This window comes from Nomascus leucogenys, chromosome 10, assembly GCF_006542625.1.
Source record: "Nomascus leucogenys isolate Asia chromosome 10, Asia_NLE_v1, whole genome shotgun sequence".
NCBI classification, from domain to species: domain Eukaryota; kingdom Metazoa; phylum Chordata; class Mammalia; order Primates; family Hylobatidae; genus Nomascus; species Nomascus leucogenys.
In genome coordinates this window covers 83140784-83161520 of record NC_044390.1, presented here as the reverse complement: position 1 = coordinate 83161520, position 20737 = coordinate 83140784, and the positions used below count along the sequence as shown (strand labels likewise).

The 20737-nt window shown below is 39.2% G+C and overlaps 1 protein-coding gene across 2 annotated transcripts in view; it reads left to right on the top strand.

The window, feature by feature from the left end:
• The window catches only part of MED13L (mediator complex subunit 13L), a 318781-nt gene extending 298910 nt beyond the window's left edge, over positions 1–19871 (top strand). Inside the window, exons 24-31 of one of the 2 annotated variants that reach the window (XM_030821461.1) lie at positions 2691–2914; positions 3116–3258; positions 6199–6357; positions 7669–7845; positions 9348–9505; positions 12187–12348; positions 14916–15028; positions 17052–19871. In XM_030821461.1, coding sequence (XP_030677321.1) covers positions 2691–2914; positions 3116–3258; positions 6199–6357; positions 7669–7845; positions 9348–9505; positions 12187–12348; positions 14916–15028; positions 17052–17184 — 1269 coding nt within the window. In that variant the 3' untranslated portion in view covers positions 17185–19871. The remainder of the gene's footprint in view (positions 1–2690; positions 2915–3115; positions 3259–6198; positions 6358–7668; positions 7846–9347; positions 9506–12186; positions 12349–14915; positions 15029–17051) is intronic. The other variant, XM_030821462.1, reaches the window with a different exon arrangement.
• The last annotated feature ends 866 nt before the right edge of the window (positions 19872–20737 follow it).

Here is a 20737-nt window from a genome sequence, read left to right as displayed (position 1 = left end):
AGAATTGCTTGAATCCAGGAGGTGGAGGTTATAGTGAGCCAAGATCACGCCACTGCAGTCCAGTCTCGGCAACAGAGTGAGACTGTTTTCAAAAAAAAAGAAAAAAAATTGTACAGTTCAGTGGTTTTTAGTACTTCTACAGAGTTGTACAGTCTTCACTACTGTCTAATTTTAGAACATTTTCATCAACCCTCAAAGAAACACAGTATTCATTAGCACACACTACTCATTCCCCACTCCAGTCCTTGACAACTGCTGGTCTACTTGCTGTCTCTATGGAGTTGCCTGTTCTGGACATTTCATATAGATGGAATCATACAATATATGATTTTTTTTTTCTTTCTTAGGCAGGGTCTCATTATATTGCTCATGCTGGTCTTGAACTCCTGGCCTCAAGCAGTCCTCCCCCCAATTTTTTTATTTTTATTTTTGAGACAAGGTCTTGCTCTGTCACCCAGGGTGGTATGCAGTGGCAAGATCACGGTTATTTGTAGCTTCAACCTCCCTGGGCTCCAGTGATCCTCCTGCCTGAGCCACTCGATTAGCTGGGACTACAGGCATGTGCCACCATGCCTCGCTAAATTTTTTTAATTTTTTGATAGGGGTTTTGCCATGTTGCCCAGGCTGGTCTTGAGCTTCTTGGCTCAAGCATTCTGCCCAACTCAGCCTCCCAAAGTGCTGGGATTATAGGCGTGAACCACCTCGCCTGGCCATATGCGATCTTTTATGTCTGGCTTCTTCCATTTAGCATAATGATTTTGAGGTTCATCTATGTCATAACATGTACCAGTACTTCATTTCTTTTCCTGGCTAAATAATATTTCATCGTATGGCTGTACCACATTTTGTGTATCCATTCATTAGTTGATGGACATTTAGGTTGTTTCCACTTTTTGGCACTTGTGAATAATGCTGCTATGAATATTTATGTACAAGGTTTTTGTGTGGACATAATATTTCTTTCTCTTGATAAATACCTAAGAGTGCAGTTGCTGGTCATATGGAGAGTGAATTGATGAGTGTTAGATTAGCTTTGCAACTTTGAGCAAGTCATTGAATATTTCTCAGCCTGAGTTTTGAATCCCTATGATGAATGAATGAGTTGGGTTATATTATTTTCAAAGTCTCTTTTAGCTTTAAAATTCTGTCATTCTGTTACTACCGTGCCTAATGCTGTGTAGTTCAGGGGTCTGCAACTATGGCTTTGGGCTGAATCTGGCCTGCAGCCTGTACTTGAATGACCAGCTAGGTAAGAATGATTATTACTTTTGTGTTTTTGAGACAGGGTCTCACTCTGTCGCCCAGGCTGAAGTGCAGTGGCATGAACCTGGGTCACTGCAGCCTCGACCTTCCAGGCTCAGGCAGTCAGCCTCCCAAGTAGCTGGGACTACAGGCATGCACCATCATGCCTGGCTAATTTTATTTCATTTTTTGTAGAGAGGGAGTCTCACTGTGTTGGCCAGGCTGGGCTCGAACTCCTGGGCTCCAGTGATCCTCCCACTTCAACCTCCCAAAGTGTTGGGATTACAGGCGTGAGCCAACACACTTAGCCAGTGAGTACATTTTTACAAAAAGGAGAATGTGTGACTGCCATAAAAATCTAAACTTTATTCTCTGGTTTTCTTTTTTATAGAAGTTAGCTGACCCCTGTTGTAGTTTATTAAGTAGTAAGATGTGTATTATGATAGCTGTAAAAAATATGACAATTAAAACATTTTCACAGTTAATCTAAAATATTTATATTTGGTAACAGCTGTTGATTTGATTTCTAAAATTACATACACGGATGCACATATTAAACTATATATGTACTCAGAAGTACTCAATCATAAATGTAACTGCTTAATGAATTTTCAGTAATTAAAAAATATCATTTAACAAGTGCAAGAAGCAAATACATAACCGGTATCCAGAGCCCCTCTTGTGGCCTTTCCAATCCCTTAAAGATAGTCACTATTCTGACTTCCGACAGTGTAGTTTTGCCTGTCTTTGACCTTGATATAAATTGAATCATCTACTTTATATTCTTTCACATTCGGCTTCTTTTATTCATTGTTGAGATTCATCTGTTTCGTTGCTTATAGTTTTTTCATTCGCATTGCTGTTTAATATTCTGATTCTGTTAACTATATCACAATTTATTATCTCTTTCACTGTTGATGAGTATGTAGATAACTTTCTGTTTGGAGCTACTGTGATTAATACTATTGTGAATATTCTTAGACCTATTTTTTTGGTAAACATATGTGCATTTTGTTGGTTCAAAGGGAATATATGTTTGTTCAGCTTAAGCAGCAATGTATAAAAATTATTGTTGCTCCATATTCTCACCAATATTTTCTCATTTTTTATTTTCGACATTCTGGTGGTTGTATAGCATTATCTCATTGTGGTTTCAATTTCCCACTTGCCTAACAACTAATGAAGTTGGGCCAATGTACTTTCTAAAATAGTAATTTCTTTTAATAAGGAAGTACTGGCGTGATTGAGTTTCCCAGCTTACATGATTTAAACAATCATTTTGTTATGTGTCCTCAGTACTATTTATGTGTCTCTAGAACTGGAGAGAGAGAGAGAAACAATTTATCACCATTACTCCCTGTGGGTCCCCTCAGTGTCGTTCTGGATTTTGTTGTAATCATTAAGTTGTATGGCTTTGTACTGATAATCGATTTTGGTTTTGATTTCAGCGGCCCAGCCCAATCCAGCTTTACTCCCCTCCCTTTATATTGGCCCCAATCAAAGACAAGCAGACAGAGCTGGGAGAGACGTTTGGTGAGGCGAGCCAGAAATACAATGTGCTCTTCGTGGGCTATTGTCTGTCTCACGACCAGCGCTGGCTTTTGGCTTCCTGCACTGACCTCCATGGGGAATTATTAGAGACCTGCGTTGTAAATATTGCTTTACCAAACAGGTGAGAAGACTTGATGTTTGTGGTGCATGTAAATTAATGCTGTACTGTTCCTCAAATATGAATATTTCCAGTTTTCTATGTAAATGAAGTGGGTACAGCATGGATAGGTTCTTTGGAATTTCTAGTGTTTGTCTTATAAGTGATAAATAACTCTGATTTATCTAGGGACCCCTTCCCCTTCCCCATTTGTTTATTTGGTAGGTCACGGAGGAGTAAAGTATCTGCACGTAAAATTGGACTACAGAAGTTATGGGAGTGGTGCATAGGGATTGTCCAAATGACATCTCTACCCTGGAGAGTTGTAATCGGGCGACTTGGGCGTCTTGGCCATGGGGAGCTTAAAGGTGAGAAATTTTTGAAGTATTTGCAGAAAACAGAGGAAAAGGGCTGAGCTGATGTCATTAACTGAGCTAAGGGAGAAAATGTTTAAATTTGTAGTAAGAATTAAACAGATTCTATTTTATGATTCTTTTATATGTACAGGATAAACCAGTTTTAAACTCTTCTTTGGCAACAAAATAAATATCTGAATAAAATCTTAAATTTTGAGCCCCAATATATAAAACAAAAAGAGGGTTTTATTAATATAAAAATGATAGTAAATTCACATTTCAAACATTTATTTATATATTGAATCAGGGAGAAGAACTAGTCAGTTTTAAGACAAAAATTTTATGTCAGTTATTATAGGTGACAGTTGAAGTCATATAAAAACAGCCTTCAATTTGTTTGGTGGTTGATGATGAGTTTTGTGTTTCTTTAGTTTTTTTGGTGGCACAACAGCAAAGAAATCCTGTTTCATGAGGACAAGTAGTTGCCAGTAGAAGCAGTCTTTATTCACATCGCCACTGTCTGATGTTCTTCAGCCTGGAAGCTTACAAGAGCAGATTTTTGAAGTTCAGTCCCCAACTACCACTGCTTATATTCTTTGTCATAAATGTAACAGTCAGTTAGGAAGCACTTTAACTGTAACACAGCACAACTGACCACCAGCAGTTGCCTTCCCTGGTGCTGAGCCCAGCCCATTTACTATCCCAGTGTAGCTACTTGTACAGTTTTATGTGAGTGGTATGAATAAGCCTAGATTATTTTTAAAGCCTTATTAATTAATGACACATTTGTAAGAAGTTCAATATATGCATTCAGATGGGAGAAGTTTTTTTCCTAAGATCTGCACAAAAGAAAGACTTAATGTCACAGATTAGCTTGGTGGCTTCCTAGGTGCAAATACATTAGAGCAGAGTCAGCAAAGTTTCTTTGTAAATGGCCAGATAGTAAATATTTTCAGCTTTGCTGGCCAGATGGTTGCTGTTGTGACTATTCAGTTCTGCCATTGTAACGTCAAAGCGGCTCTAGACAAGTGTGGATGGCTGTGTTTTAATAAAACTTTATTTACAAAAACAAATGGGAGGCAGGATTTGGCCTGTGGATCATAGTTTGCTGATCCCTGCATTAGACCATGTACATTTTTTTAATAGGAAATTCACGTCAGGTATTTGTAGAATCCCTAAACAAAAATCACTGGTACAGATATAACTTGCACTGTAGGAATGCCTAAGTGTACCTTGCTTCCTACAATGCAGGTTAAATCTGGTATCAAATTTTCAGGGTTTAACAGTAGTTTATGTAAAATTACATCATATGTATTAAGTAAATGTTTTCTTTGGCATTTACAAATTTTTTTTAAGTAATAAGTTGTACTGTAGACTAATAGACCCTTTTCATTTTTTAAAGGAATATCATAATGAATCTTGTATCAAGAGCCTGGAGGTCTAATACATTAGGGGATTCATCATTTTATTTCTGTCAGAATTTTCTATCTTTCTCCCCAGTCTGCTTTTTTAGTCAATCTTATTTCTTAAAGGCTTTGAGCTATTCTTAACCCTTGGGGAAAGTTAGACTATAATAGGAAAGAAGAGGGAGGATAAAAATATAGAGTAATAGTCTAGTCACTTGGTATTTTGGGAAATTATTAAGGCCATCTCCTTCCTTTGTATGATTTTTGTAAGGGCACATTCTTCTTCCTTATCTCTTAGTGGAGAGGAATGTGTGACTGGAGGAGCCCATCAAAAGATTGAAAGAAAATGTATGTACAGGAATAAAAACATGAGAAGAACCTAGTGTACAGGAAATCTGTTTACTAATCTACAGCTCCTTCCTTTGGGGATCCAAGGTCTGTGCCACATTGCATCTCCATGGGACGGTGTGCGACAGGAGCCTTAGGTTTCAGAGTCAGCTTTGTGAATTTCTGTTTCTTATCTCCAGAGTTTTTATGATGAAGTACACACTGCCTTTTCTTGCGTACTTGGTTTGAAATATGAAGCTCACATCTGTGATTTTCCATAGTTTTAAAACACACATTCTTCATGTTCCTGGCCACTTTTATTTCAGCCACTTCAGTTTGGGGTTCATTGGGAATATGGAAACAGTTTTCCATTCACTTGCTCTTTAAGGGGAGAAATGGCAGCTTATTTGGGGGAAAAAAAGGTGTGGAGGTAGAGCAGCCTGCACTGGTGTGGCATTTTATCAGCAAGATGGGATCCGAAAGCAGGGGTGATGCATAGGAATGGTGCATACTTCATGTGCGTAAGGGAGGTCAGAAGAGGGGACCAAGTGCTTTCCACTTCTCAGAGTAACGTAATCCTCCACAGTTTTCCAGTTAGGTATAATGCTTTTGTTTGGAGGCAATAAACATTAGAAAGGAAATTTATGCCAACTTTTCGATCTCCACTATTAGTGTGGCATCATTTGGAGCACCTCACTCACACTCATTGTGAGCTCTTTTGGGTGTTCTAAGAACTATTTCTCTTCATTTCTGCTGCTGCTTGACTTTCATGGAAATAACTAACCTACAACAATAAACAAAACTTCACATTTACCTCCACCCACCAGTGCTCTCTTCCAGAGCAGAGTACTGAAAGAATCGGACCTTGAGAAGGAGGAGAAAGGATAGGGCAGCTAACACTGCTATCATCATGGAAGAGCACTCTTAAGTGCCTAAGTCTGGTCTAGGAAGATTAGACTGGATTAGTGCTGGACTCTCAAAGGTCATTTCAGACATGACTTCAGCCACAGAATAGTAGGCCTTTGTTCCTTTGTTAGTGAAGTGTAATAGAAGTCGAGTAACATTCTCCTTATAGCAAGGAGGGGAACCTATGTAAAGCCATAATTCCCTTTAGGGCCCAACCTTGGAAATTCAATTACCGGGCAGAACTGCGAAAAAGCTCAAATCTCCCATCAGTATGAATTTCTAAAGACTTTATGACTGCAATATTTGATTTCAGATTGGAGTATCCTCCTTGGAGAATGTTCACTACAGACAATCAGCAAAAAGCTCAAGGATGTGTGCCGGATGTGTGGAATCTCTGCCGCAGACTCTCCTTCTATCCTTAGTGCCTGCCTGGTTGCCATGGAGCCCCAGGGGTCCTTTGTAGTGATGCCAGGTAAATTTCTTCTTGTCATTGTCATTAATGACATATCACATCAATTCAATCCACTCAAACTTAAGTCCACAGACAAGTGTAGAATTGTCATCATTGTATTTATATAAGGGAAAATTGTATTTGGGGCTTAAAGATGGAAAACATTCGATCCCTTCCATGGGGAGTGGTTTGTGATTTTATCATGTTTGTTGACCATAGCTCAGGGGAGAGACTAAGTTCTGAATATCATTGAGATCTCATAGAGTCTTGGCTAATGACTGTTACCTGACCCCAGTTTGTTGTTAGTATATGAAGATCACCCTCCAAAGAACTACTAAAGTAGACACCAGCATGATGCATATTTGAATATCCTTTTGAAGACATGCATTTGGCAGAATCTCACAGCAGCCTCGAAGGGATATTTCTATAGTCTCTCTGATACGGTTGAAGAATGGGAAGGCAAACAAGGATAAAGCATTTAGCACAGTACCTGGTACACAGTAAGCTCTCAATAGATGTAGGTGTCATTTGTGGATGGCCAAAACATGTGGCCACAGAATTTCTTAAGAATCTGGCTGGTTTTTGAAAACCAGCAACTAAGCGATTTTATACTTTTATAACCTATGTTTACCATCCAGATATTTCTTGAATCAAATGGGGGACCTTCCCCACTTATTCCTTATAAAAGTCAACAGTACTGTGGTGTGAGAATGGGGTTATTTGTCATCAATCCAGTGAGAGACAGATGTCCTCATTAGACTATAGGTCACCTCTGTTGCCTCTACCACTTGGGCAGTTACATAACTTCTTTGTGCGTTTGTCCTCATCTATAAATGGGGATCATAGTTCCTACCTTCAGATGCTGTGATGATCAAATGCGATGACTTGAATGAAGAGTTTAGCACAAATGCTGGCATGTAGTAAGCATTCAGTAAGTGTTATAACATATATTGATTTTATGGTACTATCTCTATAGGATTGTTAACCATTTAGAACAGTGCTTTATAAATTGTGAACAACCAGAGGAGGAAAGAAAGTAGGGGGTTTATTTTTAGAAATACTTCTTACGTAAGTAATTAAAACATTTAGTGGACTTGATCCAATTTTATCTTAACCTTTTCAGTGTGAAATGAAACTTGGGTTATTATAGACAGCAATGTGCTCTTGAGTCAGTTTCTTTGAAGATATTTAAACAATTGGACTCAATTTTGAATGTGTATTTATCATGGCATTTTCATCAGACTCATACCACTCCAGATCAGGCCCTCTGAAAACCTCATTTCTGGGGTTGTTCATTGATTGATATAATTCTTTGTATTTTTTTCTTTAAAGATGCTGTCACAATGGGCTCTGTTTTTGGCCGAAGTACTGCACTGAACATGCAGTCATCACAGCTCAACACCCCTCAAGATGCTTCTTGTACACACATCTTGGTGTTCCCAACATCATCAACCATCCAGGTGGCTCCAGCCAACTACCCCAATGAAGATGGGTTTAGCCCCAACAATGGTGAGTAGAAGACCTGTATGGATAGTGCTCACCTTCGTGCAGGGCAGAGCCGGAGTATGGAATCATTGGGCTGCCGCATGGCTTTTCTGAGGTGTTGTAATAAACAACCCAGGAACTATAAAGAGGGGATAGAAGGTTTGAGAATCTTTTTGGTCTTAAAGCTTTGATTTATCTGCACAATTAACAAGACCAAATAAATATTTTCCTCTTTTGGGCAATTAACTTTCTTCCGTTTTTCATTAAAGGCAAAAAATAATATCTGCGTGGCAGTATTCTGTACTTGGGTGCCACTCTTTCAATAAATATTTGATGATGTGATTTGAAATGTATGAAGTACTAAAGAATATGAAGAGAACACCTTCCTTTAGCTAGTCGATGGCAATCTAATTTGCTATAGAGAAACCCTTATTTGATGATTGTTAATGGAAATTTTTGAATATCCGTTAAGGCATTTGTTTAAAAAAATGATTATTTATAAACTGTAAAACATTCAACACTATGCATCCATTTGCATTGTTTTTGAATAAATTATAACACCTACCAGTGTTTATTTATGGTAAATGAGATGGGGAAAAGGATACCAAATTTTATATCTAGTATGATTACAATAGAATAACAAATACATGAGAAAATAAAAGAATCATAGAAAAAAATGGTCATGGTGATTGGGTTCTGGGTGATGGTTTTCACTTTTTATACTTTTCTTTACAAATTTTCTGCTGTGAGTGTACCTTACTTTTATAATGTCGGGGAGGATTTCTTAATGAAAACGCTGGGCCAGGTACAGTAGCTCATGCCTGTAATCCTAGCACTTTGGGAGGCCGAGGCAGGCAGATCACTTGAGGTCAGGAATTTGAGACTAGCCTGGCCAGCATGGTGAAACCCCATCTCTATGAAAAATACAAAAATTAGCCAGAAATCACTTGAACCCAGGAGGTAGAGGTTACAGTGAACCAAGATCGTGCCACTGCACTCCAGCCTGGGCAACAGAGCGAGACTCCATCTCAAAAAAAAAAAAAGAAAAAAGAAAACAATGTGCTTTGATTTGCTTTTGAAATAGGTCTCCATTTTCAGGGCAAGTTCACACCCATTAACATGCATTCATTCAGCCTCTGGTGTTTTAGATGCTAATTGGATGCATAGATGGAGTCTACTTTGTTTTTGAATGGTGTCAACTTTAATGATTAAATTGTTGCTTTAGCTCTTTTACCATGCTTTTATGTGCCTTTGGAGGCTATGCAGAGTGTAGGTTTTTATGTTATATTCTTTATTGCATTCTGTTAATACTTTACGTAAGGAGATCATTGGAGAGAGTACAAAATGAAAGAATAATTTGTAATAGCTTACACTCAGTAGGTCCTCACGGAATCTAAGTTATTTACAGTGTGTGTCCATAATAGCCATATGCTAACAAAACATGACATAGGTTAAGTTGGATTATTTTGATATTGATATAGACTATCTTTTTAATTTTTGTGCTTTTTTCCCCCCCTTCCCTCTAGATGATATGTTTGTTGACCTTCCATTCCCAGATGATATGGATAATGATATTGGCATATTAATGACTGGGAACCTCCATTCCTCTCCCAACTCCTCCCCAGTACCCTCCCCAGGCTCTCCTTCTGGAATTGGTGTGGGCTCTCACTTCCAGCATAGTCGGGTAAGGATGATTTGGATTACGTTGTTTAAGACAACCATAGCCTTCAGGAAGATAATCCACTTGACATCTGATCATCTTGTTCCTACTTGCACAGTTCTTGATGGTCTGGGTCCTTGGTACAAGAGAAATAAGTGTGGGAAACGGACTATAGTTCCATTTTGAATAGAAGGCAGGAATTTGAAATAAATGTGTTATTTCTGATGAGTATGTTTTATCAGAAGAATAGTCCTATTACAGATGCAAGGGTTTTTATGCATTGTTTTCTTAGCAAAAATTAGTTCTAGTTGCTTGCTGCTTCCCAGTTTTTTTTTAATGTTTTTATTTTTTGCCAAAATAGTGGCTTTTAAGAGATTAGTACAACAACCATACTTATTCAACATGCAGAGTAACTGTGCTGATTGAAGAACATGTTGGTGATGGCTTGTTCTGAAAGGAGCCTGCCGTGCTCTTTGCGTGTCCTGGCTTAGTCATTTTGCAGCTGCCTTCTTTTCCAGCTGACCTGCAAGAATGGAAAGAGCCGCCAGGAGATTGATTTTACAGATGTGTCCAGGTTAACGCCAGAGTATTAAGGAAAAAACCAGAGCTTACAACTGGTTTCATCTTTAAATATCTCAGGGATATTGGAGGTGGATGAACAACAGAAGATTTAAGAGTTAGAGGGTTCTGCCACAGCTTGTGGTAACTTTGCTTCAGTTATATGATTCCTGCTGCATCACTGTATTGTACTGCTTATTTAAAATGTTATGAGATTGGGAAGTTAAGACTTTGAAAAATAGCTATGTCTGGTATCTTAGACTGAACAAGCATAAACAACCTGCTCACACTCATTTATTTAGACACAAAGATGGACATAAAGGACTTCAGTTTTCATCGGGAGGACTTTATTCCCAGCACTGAATTTATTAGACGATGGAGACAAAAAAGGTTTATAGCTTAGATTAGTCACAGAGCAGGTGAGACCAGAGGAGGGCATCTCAGACTGTTCTATGTTATACCTGCCCCTATTACCCTCTTCTGGAAGAAAGGGGTTTTAAGGGTCTTTGTTTCCTTTGCAGTACTTACCAGTTAATGATAATTTGTTCATGGGAAATGGTTGTGATAGGAACAAAAAACACAAATGTTACATTGTCTTTTTTTAAAGTTAGGTTTAATTTGAATTCTGGAGGCAAGTAGCATAGCAGCTAAGAATGCATGCCCCACAGTCTGTTAAAGACAACTCTGAATTGCAGCTCTGGGCCTATGGGCTTTGTGACCTTGGAAAAGCTAACTTCACCTCTCTTAGCCTGAGTTACCTTATCTGTGAAATGGAATAATAGCAACTACCTCCCAGTACCTGTTTTTGTAATTCAGTTTATGCATTAACAAAGAATTGGTCATTGAAGTGTAATGTTAGTTGTGTAAGAAACAGGTATGCTGTATTTCTCCCTTTTTTTTGGAGCCTTAAGCACTAAAGTCTTTAATTCAATGTCATGATTTAGACAGTGCTGTTCTGAAGCTAGCCAGGTGGGCTTTTTCAATCCTGAGCACCTGCAGCCAGGTGACCTCCAAGAGGCTTTCAGCATTTCCTTTTTCTGAATCATTAAACATTCTTTGATATCCAGTTAAGACATTACAGCAGGGAAAAGAATGCGTTCAAAGTGGCAGTAAATTTTTTATTTTTTAACCAGCTCAGAATTGATACAGTTTGATGTAGTAGCTGCAGATTATTTTTTCCTTCTAAACAGAAGGCTTTTTTTTTTTTTTTTTTTTTTTTTTTTGAGACGGAGTCTCGCTCTATTGCTCAAGCTAGAGTGCAGTGGCGTGATCTTGGCTCACTGCAACCTCCGCCTCCTGGGTTCAAGGGATTCTCCTGCCTCAGCCTCCTGAGTAGCTGGGATTACAGGTGTGCGCTACCGTGCCTGGCTAATTTTTGTATTTTTAGTAGAGTTGAGGTTTCACCATGTTCGCAGGCAGATCTCGAAATTCTGACCTCAAGTGATCTGTCCGCCTCAGCCTCCCAAAGTGCTGGGATTACAGGTGTGAGCCACCGCACCCAGCGTACACAGAGACTTTTAAAAGCAAATGGATTACTTATTGCTTGCGCGAAACGTACATTTTCAGTTGTTGAAGCTAGCTAAAAGAATTAAAGATAAGAAAAGTGTCAGTTGCAGCAAAACATAGCCTCTTCCAGGAGTCTCTTATTAAGGGAAATGCTGCAAATGAAAACACGGCTTCTCTGTGAGCAGATCTTGCACTACTGGCAGCTCAAGAACTTTTGTGCTGTGCACATACTGGTGTCACATTGTCCTGGTCAGGCTGGTGCACTTGTGTGTCTTTGGCTGGTTGCTGGTGAAAGACCACCTGCGTGTGGTAGAGCCTTCTGCTGTCAGAAATTGTAATCTTTCCATTTTAGTTTGTTACCTCATAATGCCATGAAATAGATCTTACATCCCATAGAAAAGAAACCCAAGCAAATAAATCTGTACTTACTTGACTGAGGCTGTCAGTTTTGCTGGTATCTTCTCTGTGTGCAGCAAAGACGATGCTGGCCCTGCTTACCTTTCTCAATCACCTGTTGTTTTCTGTGAGATGCTGCCACAAAGGGGATCACTCACTGCAGTGTGCAGAGTGAACTGACAAAAGTTCATCTTTCAAGCTTTAAGATAAATGCTGATCATGCTTTTGGGATTTTTGTTTTTCAGAGCCAGGGTGAGCGTCTTCTTTCTAGAGAAGCACCAGAGGAGCTAAAGCAGCAGCCTCTGGCGCTTGGGTATTTTGTATCAACTGCCAAAGCTGAGAATCTTCCCCAGTGGTTTTGGTCATCGTGTCCCCAGGCTCAAAACCAGTGCCCTCTCTTCTTAAAGGTTGGTTTGGTGTCGTATTAGAAGTTTGCAAGGAATGAGTGATTTATGCTTAAATTTAATTTTGGTTAGAAATTTCAGTTTTAGGCACCATAATCTTATTCTGTTCCTTTTTTCTCTTGTATCTACTTACACTCTGAGGAAATTTTAATTACAGTTGTAGGTGGAGAGTAGAATTTAGGAGGACCCAAAACCTTGTCACAAAGAAATGAATCACAGTAGCCCAAGGAGGAAACAGTGGGGCCCAGAGGGTAAATCTAGGATGGATGCATGGGGTTCAATGTAATGGTCTTTCTCCAAGTCTATATTGCATCACTATCAGTAAAGTTAAGCCTGTGTCGAAGGTATAATAACCAGCCATCCTCTTCCTCACCTGCCAGGGACTCTTCGCATTCTTCATTAGAGAAGAGTAAGAGTCAGCTAAAAACATCGCACATTTATACTTGCTCCTTCCTTTATATTTCTTGGAAACTTTTAATCCCAATTTTAAGGGTTCAAAACAAAAAATCCCCTACTTGCAGTTTGTGTTAAAAACAACAATATCTAGAATGAAATCTGTCTCTCGCCCACAGATTGGCAAAAATACAAAGATTTGGCAACATACTGTGTTGGCCAGATGTGGGGAGCAGGCCCTGGTGTTGGTGGGTTTGCTGAATGATACAGCCCTACACACTTCCCTTTTAGGGCAGCAATCCCACCTCTAAGGAATAGCCCAAAGGTTCTTTGCCAAAACAGAATATGACATATGTCCAAGACTAGAAAGAACCTAAGCATTATCAGTGAGGGACTGATTGAATCAACTGTGGTGCATCCAGACAGTGAAATATTAATCATCTACAACAAAATGGAGACTATTTCTATGTAATCATTCTGTGGAGTAGAGATTACCATGGAGTAATCTGTGAGATACGCATATTCACACACATACACACATACACACATAGCTGCTTATATTTTCAAAAAGAAACGATGGAAATTAAATCCAAAACTTAGACAGTGAAGCAAGTTCTTTTCCTAATGACTTTAACATACTATTATAAAATCAAAGAAAGTTTATAAAAATGCATGTTTATTTTTAATTAGAATTATCAATATGAGCATAGATTTATTTTTCCTCTCTAAAAAAGTATACACACTTTTTTAGCTCTGTCTGCTGAAAAGGCTTAGCAGCAATAAACACCTCTGTTGCCACATTTGTGGTTCCTACACACCGTTGTCACTTAAAGGACTATGGTTCTTTGAAGAGATGACTGATTCCAGGTATGAAGCAGGAAATACTCACAATGAACCTGAGGCATCTTATCACACCTAAAAGGAAGAAAGTTACCAAAGATTATTATGGTCCATCAGGGCCTCAGGAGCCATCTTAGAGGGCAGCTCTGTTGTCCAGGGATAGGACGGGACAGTGTGATCATTAAAAAAAAACGATGACAGTAATAGAATGAAACAAATCCTTGGTTCATAATTGTGTTGGAAAACAAACAAAAAATCAGTCATCATTTGTAACTGCTAGAGCATCAGCTCAGTCTGAAAATACAAAAATAAAGAGAAAGAAGCATTTATATATTGCCTCTCCTTTACATATAAAGTAATACCAAAACCATTAGGTGAAAAGTTGATGAGGAACTTTATGATGGGTGTAGTGTGCTGGTACCACCTGAACCCAGTGATGAATCATGTTACTTCAAGTGGGACAGTAGACATTTCGTGCCTTTAATCATTTGTCACATACAGATCATGTTGGCTCATGATTTTAGTAAACCAAATATAAAAAGACATTTTTGAGATAATAAGGGAGCATTATCTTCCTCATTATCCTACAGATGGTGTGATAATATTAAGGAATCATTGTTAACTTTTGTGTGATAATTACTGTTATGTTTAAAGGTCCTTATGTGAGGTATCTACTGACTTTTTACAAGCAAAATAATATAATGTTTGTTTTTTTGTGGGGAGGGTTTTTTGGGGGTTGGTTGGTTTGTTTCTTTTTTTTTTGAAGACAGAGTCTTGCTCTGTTGCCCAGGGTGGAGCACAGTGGTGCGATCACAGCTCACTGCGTCCTCATCCTCCCAGGCTCAAGCAATCTTCCAGCTTCAGCCTTCTGAGTAGCTGGGACTACAGGCACACACCACCATGCCCAGCTATTTTTTTTTAATGTTTTACAGAGATGGTAATATTTGTGTTTAATTCAGAAAAAGAAAATGAAAACAGAAAAGTGGTGAATACTGATAATTGTTGCATCTTGGCGATATCAATTCATGGGACCTTATTATGTATTACAGTATTTTTGTGTGTGCTAGACTATTTCCATTGAAGAAACAAAATGTAGTAGACAAAAAAAAAAAAAAAGCCCAAAAAGTTTGCTTTTTTTGTTTTTTTTCCAACTCCAGGATAAGAAGTTATTTGGGATTACCCTGGGGGTTACTGAGCAGGTTAAAGTTTATAGACTCATAGAAACCCTGACTTCTAAGGACTTTTGGGAGCGTCTGCTTCTGGCAGACATGGCCTCCCTCACTTCTGCACTGTGATTGTCTAGACCGGAGAGGTAACTCTCTTTGTTTTTTCACCAGGCTTCGCTGCATCACCACATTTCAGTAGCACAGACAGACGAACTTCTGCCTGCCAGGAATTCTCAGCGGGTTCCACACCCTCTTGACTCCAAAACCACGTCTGATGTTTTAAGGTAGATACCAACCTAGGCATCAGAGCAGTGCAATTTGAAACGATATTCCTTTACTGTTGTCTTTCCAAGGTGTTTTAATCTAAGTGTGCTATTCATAGAAAAGAAGCTGCAGTTTGTGCAGTGAAACAGTATCTGATGAGTCAGTGAGAGCTGCAGTCCCTCATAGCTGCATGGGACAGGCGGTGTAACACATTGGATTCAGTCAGGCATCGATAGGCATTTATAATTGCCTTTGCTTCCCATTCAGAGCAGGCACTTCATGGTGATGAAGAGAGGTCAGATCTCGGGGTGGATAGTTAGAAGACAGTGTCTGGAACTTTTAAAGCACCTCACATTGAAAACACTTTTTATGCTTCCTGAGATAGATTATGTGTTTTTGTTTGTTTGTTTGTTTGTTTGTTTGAGATGGAGTCTCGCTCTGTCACCCAGGCTGGAGTGCAGAGGCGTGGTCTCAGCTTACAGCAAACTCCACCTCCCGGGTTCACGCCATTCTCCTGCCTCAGCTTCCCAAGTAGCTGGGACTACAGGCGCCCGCCACCACGCCCGGCTAATTGTTTGTATTTTTAGTAGAAACGGGGTTTCACCGTGTTAGCCAGGATGATCTTGATCTCCTGACCTCGTGATCTGCCTGCCTCAGCCTCCCGAAGTGCTGGGATTACAGGCGTGAGCTACCGATTATGTGTTTTTTTTAAAAACAATGGACTAGAACATAAATGACATAGTTGGGAAATGCATCCCAGAAGTGTGTATTAATCAAGCCACAGGCATTCTTCATCTACCTTGAGAAAATATACAGGCCTTTTCTAATGTTTTCTAACTCTTAAATGGTTAGGAAATGATAGGAAACTATACATTATAGATTAATGTATAATTATAGTTATGGATAAAAATAAAGAACCTGATCAACATAAATTTGGCTTCCAGGCCTCCTAGAGCAGGGGTCCCCAACCCCCGTCCATACCTTGTTAGGAACCAGGCCCCACAGCATGCGGTAAGTAGCAGGCGAGCGAGCATTACAGCCTGTGCTCCGCCTCCTGTCAGGCAACGACATTAGATTCTCATAGGGGCACAAACCCTATTGTGAGCCGCACATGCAAGGGATCTAGGTTGTGTACTCTTTATGAGACTCCTAATGATTTAAGGTGGAACAGTTTCATCCTGAAACCATCCCCCACCATGTGGAAAAATTGTCTTCCACGAAATCGGTCCCTGATGCCAAAAAAAGTTGGAGACTGCTGCTCTAGAGGATCACTGTCCAATAGAAATATAATGTGAACCTCAAATCTAATTAAAATTTTTCTATTAGCCACATTAAAATAGTAAAAAGAAACTGAAGTTAATTTTAGTAATATATTTTATTTAACTCGATATATTCAAAATGTTATTTCAACATGTAACAATATAAAAATATTCCTGAAATATTTTACATACTTTTCTTTTTTTCTTTTTCTTTTTTTTGGAGACCGAGTCCTGCTCTGTCACCCAGGCTAGAGTGCAGTGGCATGATCTCACTGCAACCTCCGCCTACAGGTTCAAGCAATTCTCCTGCCTCAGCCTCCCAAGTAGCTGGGATTACAGGCATGCACCATGATGCCTGACTAATTTTTGTATTTTTAATAGAGGTGGGGTTTCACCATGTTGGCCACCTGGTCTTGAACTCCTGACCTCAGGTGATCCACCCACCTCGGCCTCCCAAAGTTGCTGGGATTCCAGGCGTGAGCCACTGCACCTGGCCCCTAAGTGTTTGGGCTCTAGTGCCTACTTTACCTGCATTCCACGCAAATTCCTACTGGCCCCACTGGCAGAGCTCAGTGGCCATGTGTGGCTGGTGGCTACTGTACTGGATAGTCCATGTCTAGAAGGAAGGAGGAACGTGAGACAAAGGACGAGGGAAAGAGCCTGGGGCAAGTTAAAGGATGCCGTTGAGACCTCCTTCCTGCTAAGATCTGGAATGTGTTAGAATCTGAGAACCAGTCTTCCCTTTTGAGGCTCACGCCCCTCCTCTGTGTGTTCTCTTTGGCAGGTTTGTTTTGGAGCAGTACAACGCTCTCTCCTGGCTCACGTGCAATCCGGCCACCCAGGACCGTACTTCCTGCCTTCCCGTCCACTTTGTGGTGCTCACTCAGTTGTACAATGCCATCATGAATATACTTTAATTGGAAAAGCACTTGTTCTCTCTGGCTCAGTTCCTTCTCCCTGCAACCTCAGTCCAAGGAACCTGCTACACTCTGCAAATAACCCACATCCTTTTCTTCAGACCACTCTCCACAGTCCTGCACTGTGATTCCTTCTCAGCAGGCACATGTCAATTCTGCAGTGTTCATTACCAGAGTGACTCCTTGACACTTCTCTCATGGACCTGGAAACTTCCATAAGTGGTGACTTTCAGCCAGTGCGGTGGTGTGTGCAGCCCCCAACCACTGGTCCTCAGGAAGTGGTGGTGGTTGGTGGCTTTTCAGCGGGAAACAGAAGAGACAGTGTCGTTTTGCACAAGAGTCTGTGTTTTCAGCCTCTGTATACAATTGAGGGCAGTCTAGCCCTTTGGATGAAATCCTCTAGTTACTGGTGTATGGCCTGTGGGTTACCTGAACTCCATAATCTGGGACTTTTTAAAAATAAGAACCAGCTCAAGTACATGGTTTCATACTGGGGTTTCTGTCTCCCTAGTGCTCCCATCCAGATTGGCATGAGTGCTTTGGTTGACTTCAAACCTGTGTGTCGATACAGAAGGTCTGGAGACAGCTTCATTTTGTTTATTTATTTTAATTTGTTTTGTCATATGGTTTTTGTGACTTTATTTTTTTAATTCACAAGGACCAGGTACAGTAGCTGAAACCCAATTCAGATCCACCATAGGATTCTTTGACTACATACCTCTGTCCTAGAAGCCGGAAAAGGAGTAAAAACACATTGGGGAGATCATGCCTAAAAGTAATATATTCAAAACCACCCAGCAGTAGGTTTTGTTAACAACAAACTGGGTTTTAAAAGTTCTGCCATGTTAAGTGGCCAGCATTTCATGAAGGATAACATTTTTATACAGAAGGCAGTCAAGCTCAACTCAGAGCCATGGAGGCAAGTACCTTAATTAGTTTTATATAGTCACAACGGAAATATATTTTCTAGTGAATTCTTATCGAAAGCCAGGTCTCTCCTCTCATTAGATCAAAAGGGACTTACGTACATACAACAATTGAAAGTGTTTGCTCATGAAATCAGTTATAAATATGGTGAATTTTTTCTGGACCATAGGAATATTATTTCAAAGAAATACTACAACTTAACCATTAAATTAGTACTTGAAGTTGAGCCTTGGTGGTGGGACTTTTTAAAAAAATGCATTTTTAAAGCATTAATGGCTAATCGAAGTATTTTATGACTCCTCATTCCTGGCCCAGAGGGTTGTCTTTGAAACCCTGTTTCTAACCCTTGTGTTGTGTGTTTCTGTCTGAGGGCAGTGGGTGTGTACTGGCCTCCCGGGAGCCACTGTGACCAGGCCTTTGAGCTCTTGTCATCTGTGGAGAGAATCATGCAAATTTTAAAAGTTCTTCCAAGAGACTTCCATGTCCTGGTTATTAACAAAAAAGGAAAAATGTAATAATTGATATGATTTTGTAAAAGTATTTTTCTTGAAATAATCTAAAGTTTAAAACATTATATTAAAAAAAAAGTCGTGTGGTGGGAATGTGAAAGCAGAGAAATAACTTGTAAATGGATAATTTTGTTCTCTGTACCACCAGTTGAAGGGGGGGTTGACTTTCGCAATGTATAGGATAAAAAATCTGATATATCAAACCATTTGTATCTAATGTGTACAGTGTAAAATTGACTTTAAAAATATTGCAGTGCTATTTTTTCTTAATCAGAAAGGAAAATTCTCAAGGCCTTTTGAAGAGCATAAGAAGATGAAGATTGTAAACTTGTATAAAATTATCTTGGTGAGAAGACAAATTGTAAAGTAGATATTTGTAATCTTTTACCACTTTGGGGTTGCTTTTTTCCCGGAATTCATCAGAACTTTGAATTTTTTTTTAAATGGGCTGTTTTTAATGCAGGGGCTTTTCTTCCCTAGAAACCCAATTCTAAGCAGAAAAAGAAAAAAACACACAAAAAATAAAAAACCCCTACAAAAAACTTAAAAAAAAAATGGCAGCAAAGGGTAGTTTTCATCTGGTGTCTTTTATTTAAGTTTTTTAAGTTAAGAAAAGCTGGTGACATATTTATACGTTTTTGTGCAAAAATAAATGAATGGCAATAGATTTTAAAAAATCTTATTATGTACTTCTGTGTGAAAAAGTCTGTATAATATTTCCCTTAAATATGCATTATTTTACTTGTGAGTTTTTTACTGAATTAATCTGAAATGTACAAGCCCTGGATTTGCTACAGAGTGAGAAGTTATTTTATTTTTTTTTATTTTTAATTTTGGAAATTCTGCAGAAATCAGAACTCTTACCATGGTTTGAACAAAAAAAGGGGAAATGGGGAGGGGAGAAGGGTGGGATTGTCCAGCATGCTTGTATGTATATTTCAGAACCTTTTTTAAATGTAAAAGCTGTACATTTCTGGGAAGTTCTGAATTTCGTTTCCTTTTTTCCTTCAAGCATTTTGCAGTGAGCTTCTTTTATATATAGCAAACAATTTGAAAGAATACAAAAATATGTGAAGTTCATTTAAAAAAATAACTACAGTATAGCGCTGGTACAGTACACTAAAAGACTTTGATAAAAAGAAACAATAATAAAAGGCCTCCATTTTAAATGTCATTCATATATACCTTGTGGATGAGAGCTATATACTTTTACACACTTTTTTAGAGGAATAAATTATTGAATTACTGAAACTTTGAGTGGCTTTTTTCCCTTCCTCTCCTGCCTTTGTATAAAATTATCTACACCTGTTCGAGAGGTGTGTATATATGGATTGAATAGCCCTAGATTAGTAGCCAGGCTCTACCTTCCAGTCAGTGAGATGGATGTAGAATTTTACCGCCCTGATCACACCTAACAGCTGTTCTGAAATGGTATTCTCATACTCCAGGGCACAGGTACACTCCCCGATCAGTTTTTAGATGCTAACACACACAACACAGAATCAACTGTTGTGAGTCGATGAGCTCTAATGGTGTCTCTCAGCTGTGAGATTGTGGTCAATTCTAGCACAAATGACAAGTCTGTATTTTATATTCCACCGCCTTTCTCTTCACAGTCTCAGCCAGTTTCTTTTTGATGTCTCTTAGAAATGACAGATACATCTCTCTTTGCTGTTTTCCTGATTCACAGGCTGGTGACGGGAGTTTGGCATCTGATACACCACACGCAAGTCCCTGTTGGCTGCACACCATCTACCATGCTGTTCCCTTCTTGGGTCCACCAGCTAGGAAAAGCCACATGTTCTAGCAGGAGTTGCGAGGGTATATTTCGTATACTGCCCTTGCAAAATCTCTCATTAAAAGCGGTTAAACCCCAGGACTTGGCAGAGCTTACAATAAACATTTGAATAAGTGGAAAGGCCTTGCTTTTAATCTGCCTTCGTCATTTTAGAAATATACGTTGTTCTGAACCTAACATTATTGGAATCCAGAGATAGAGCTATTGAGACAACTCAGCCTTCTGTTACTTCATCTGCAAATGAGAGATGAGGATGATTACATGAGAAATGCTTTGCAAACTAAAAGGCTTGTGTCCATGTTACAGCTGCACTGTTGAA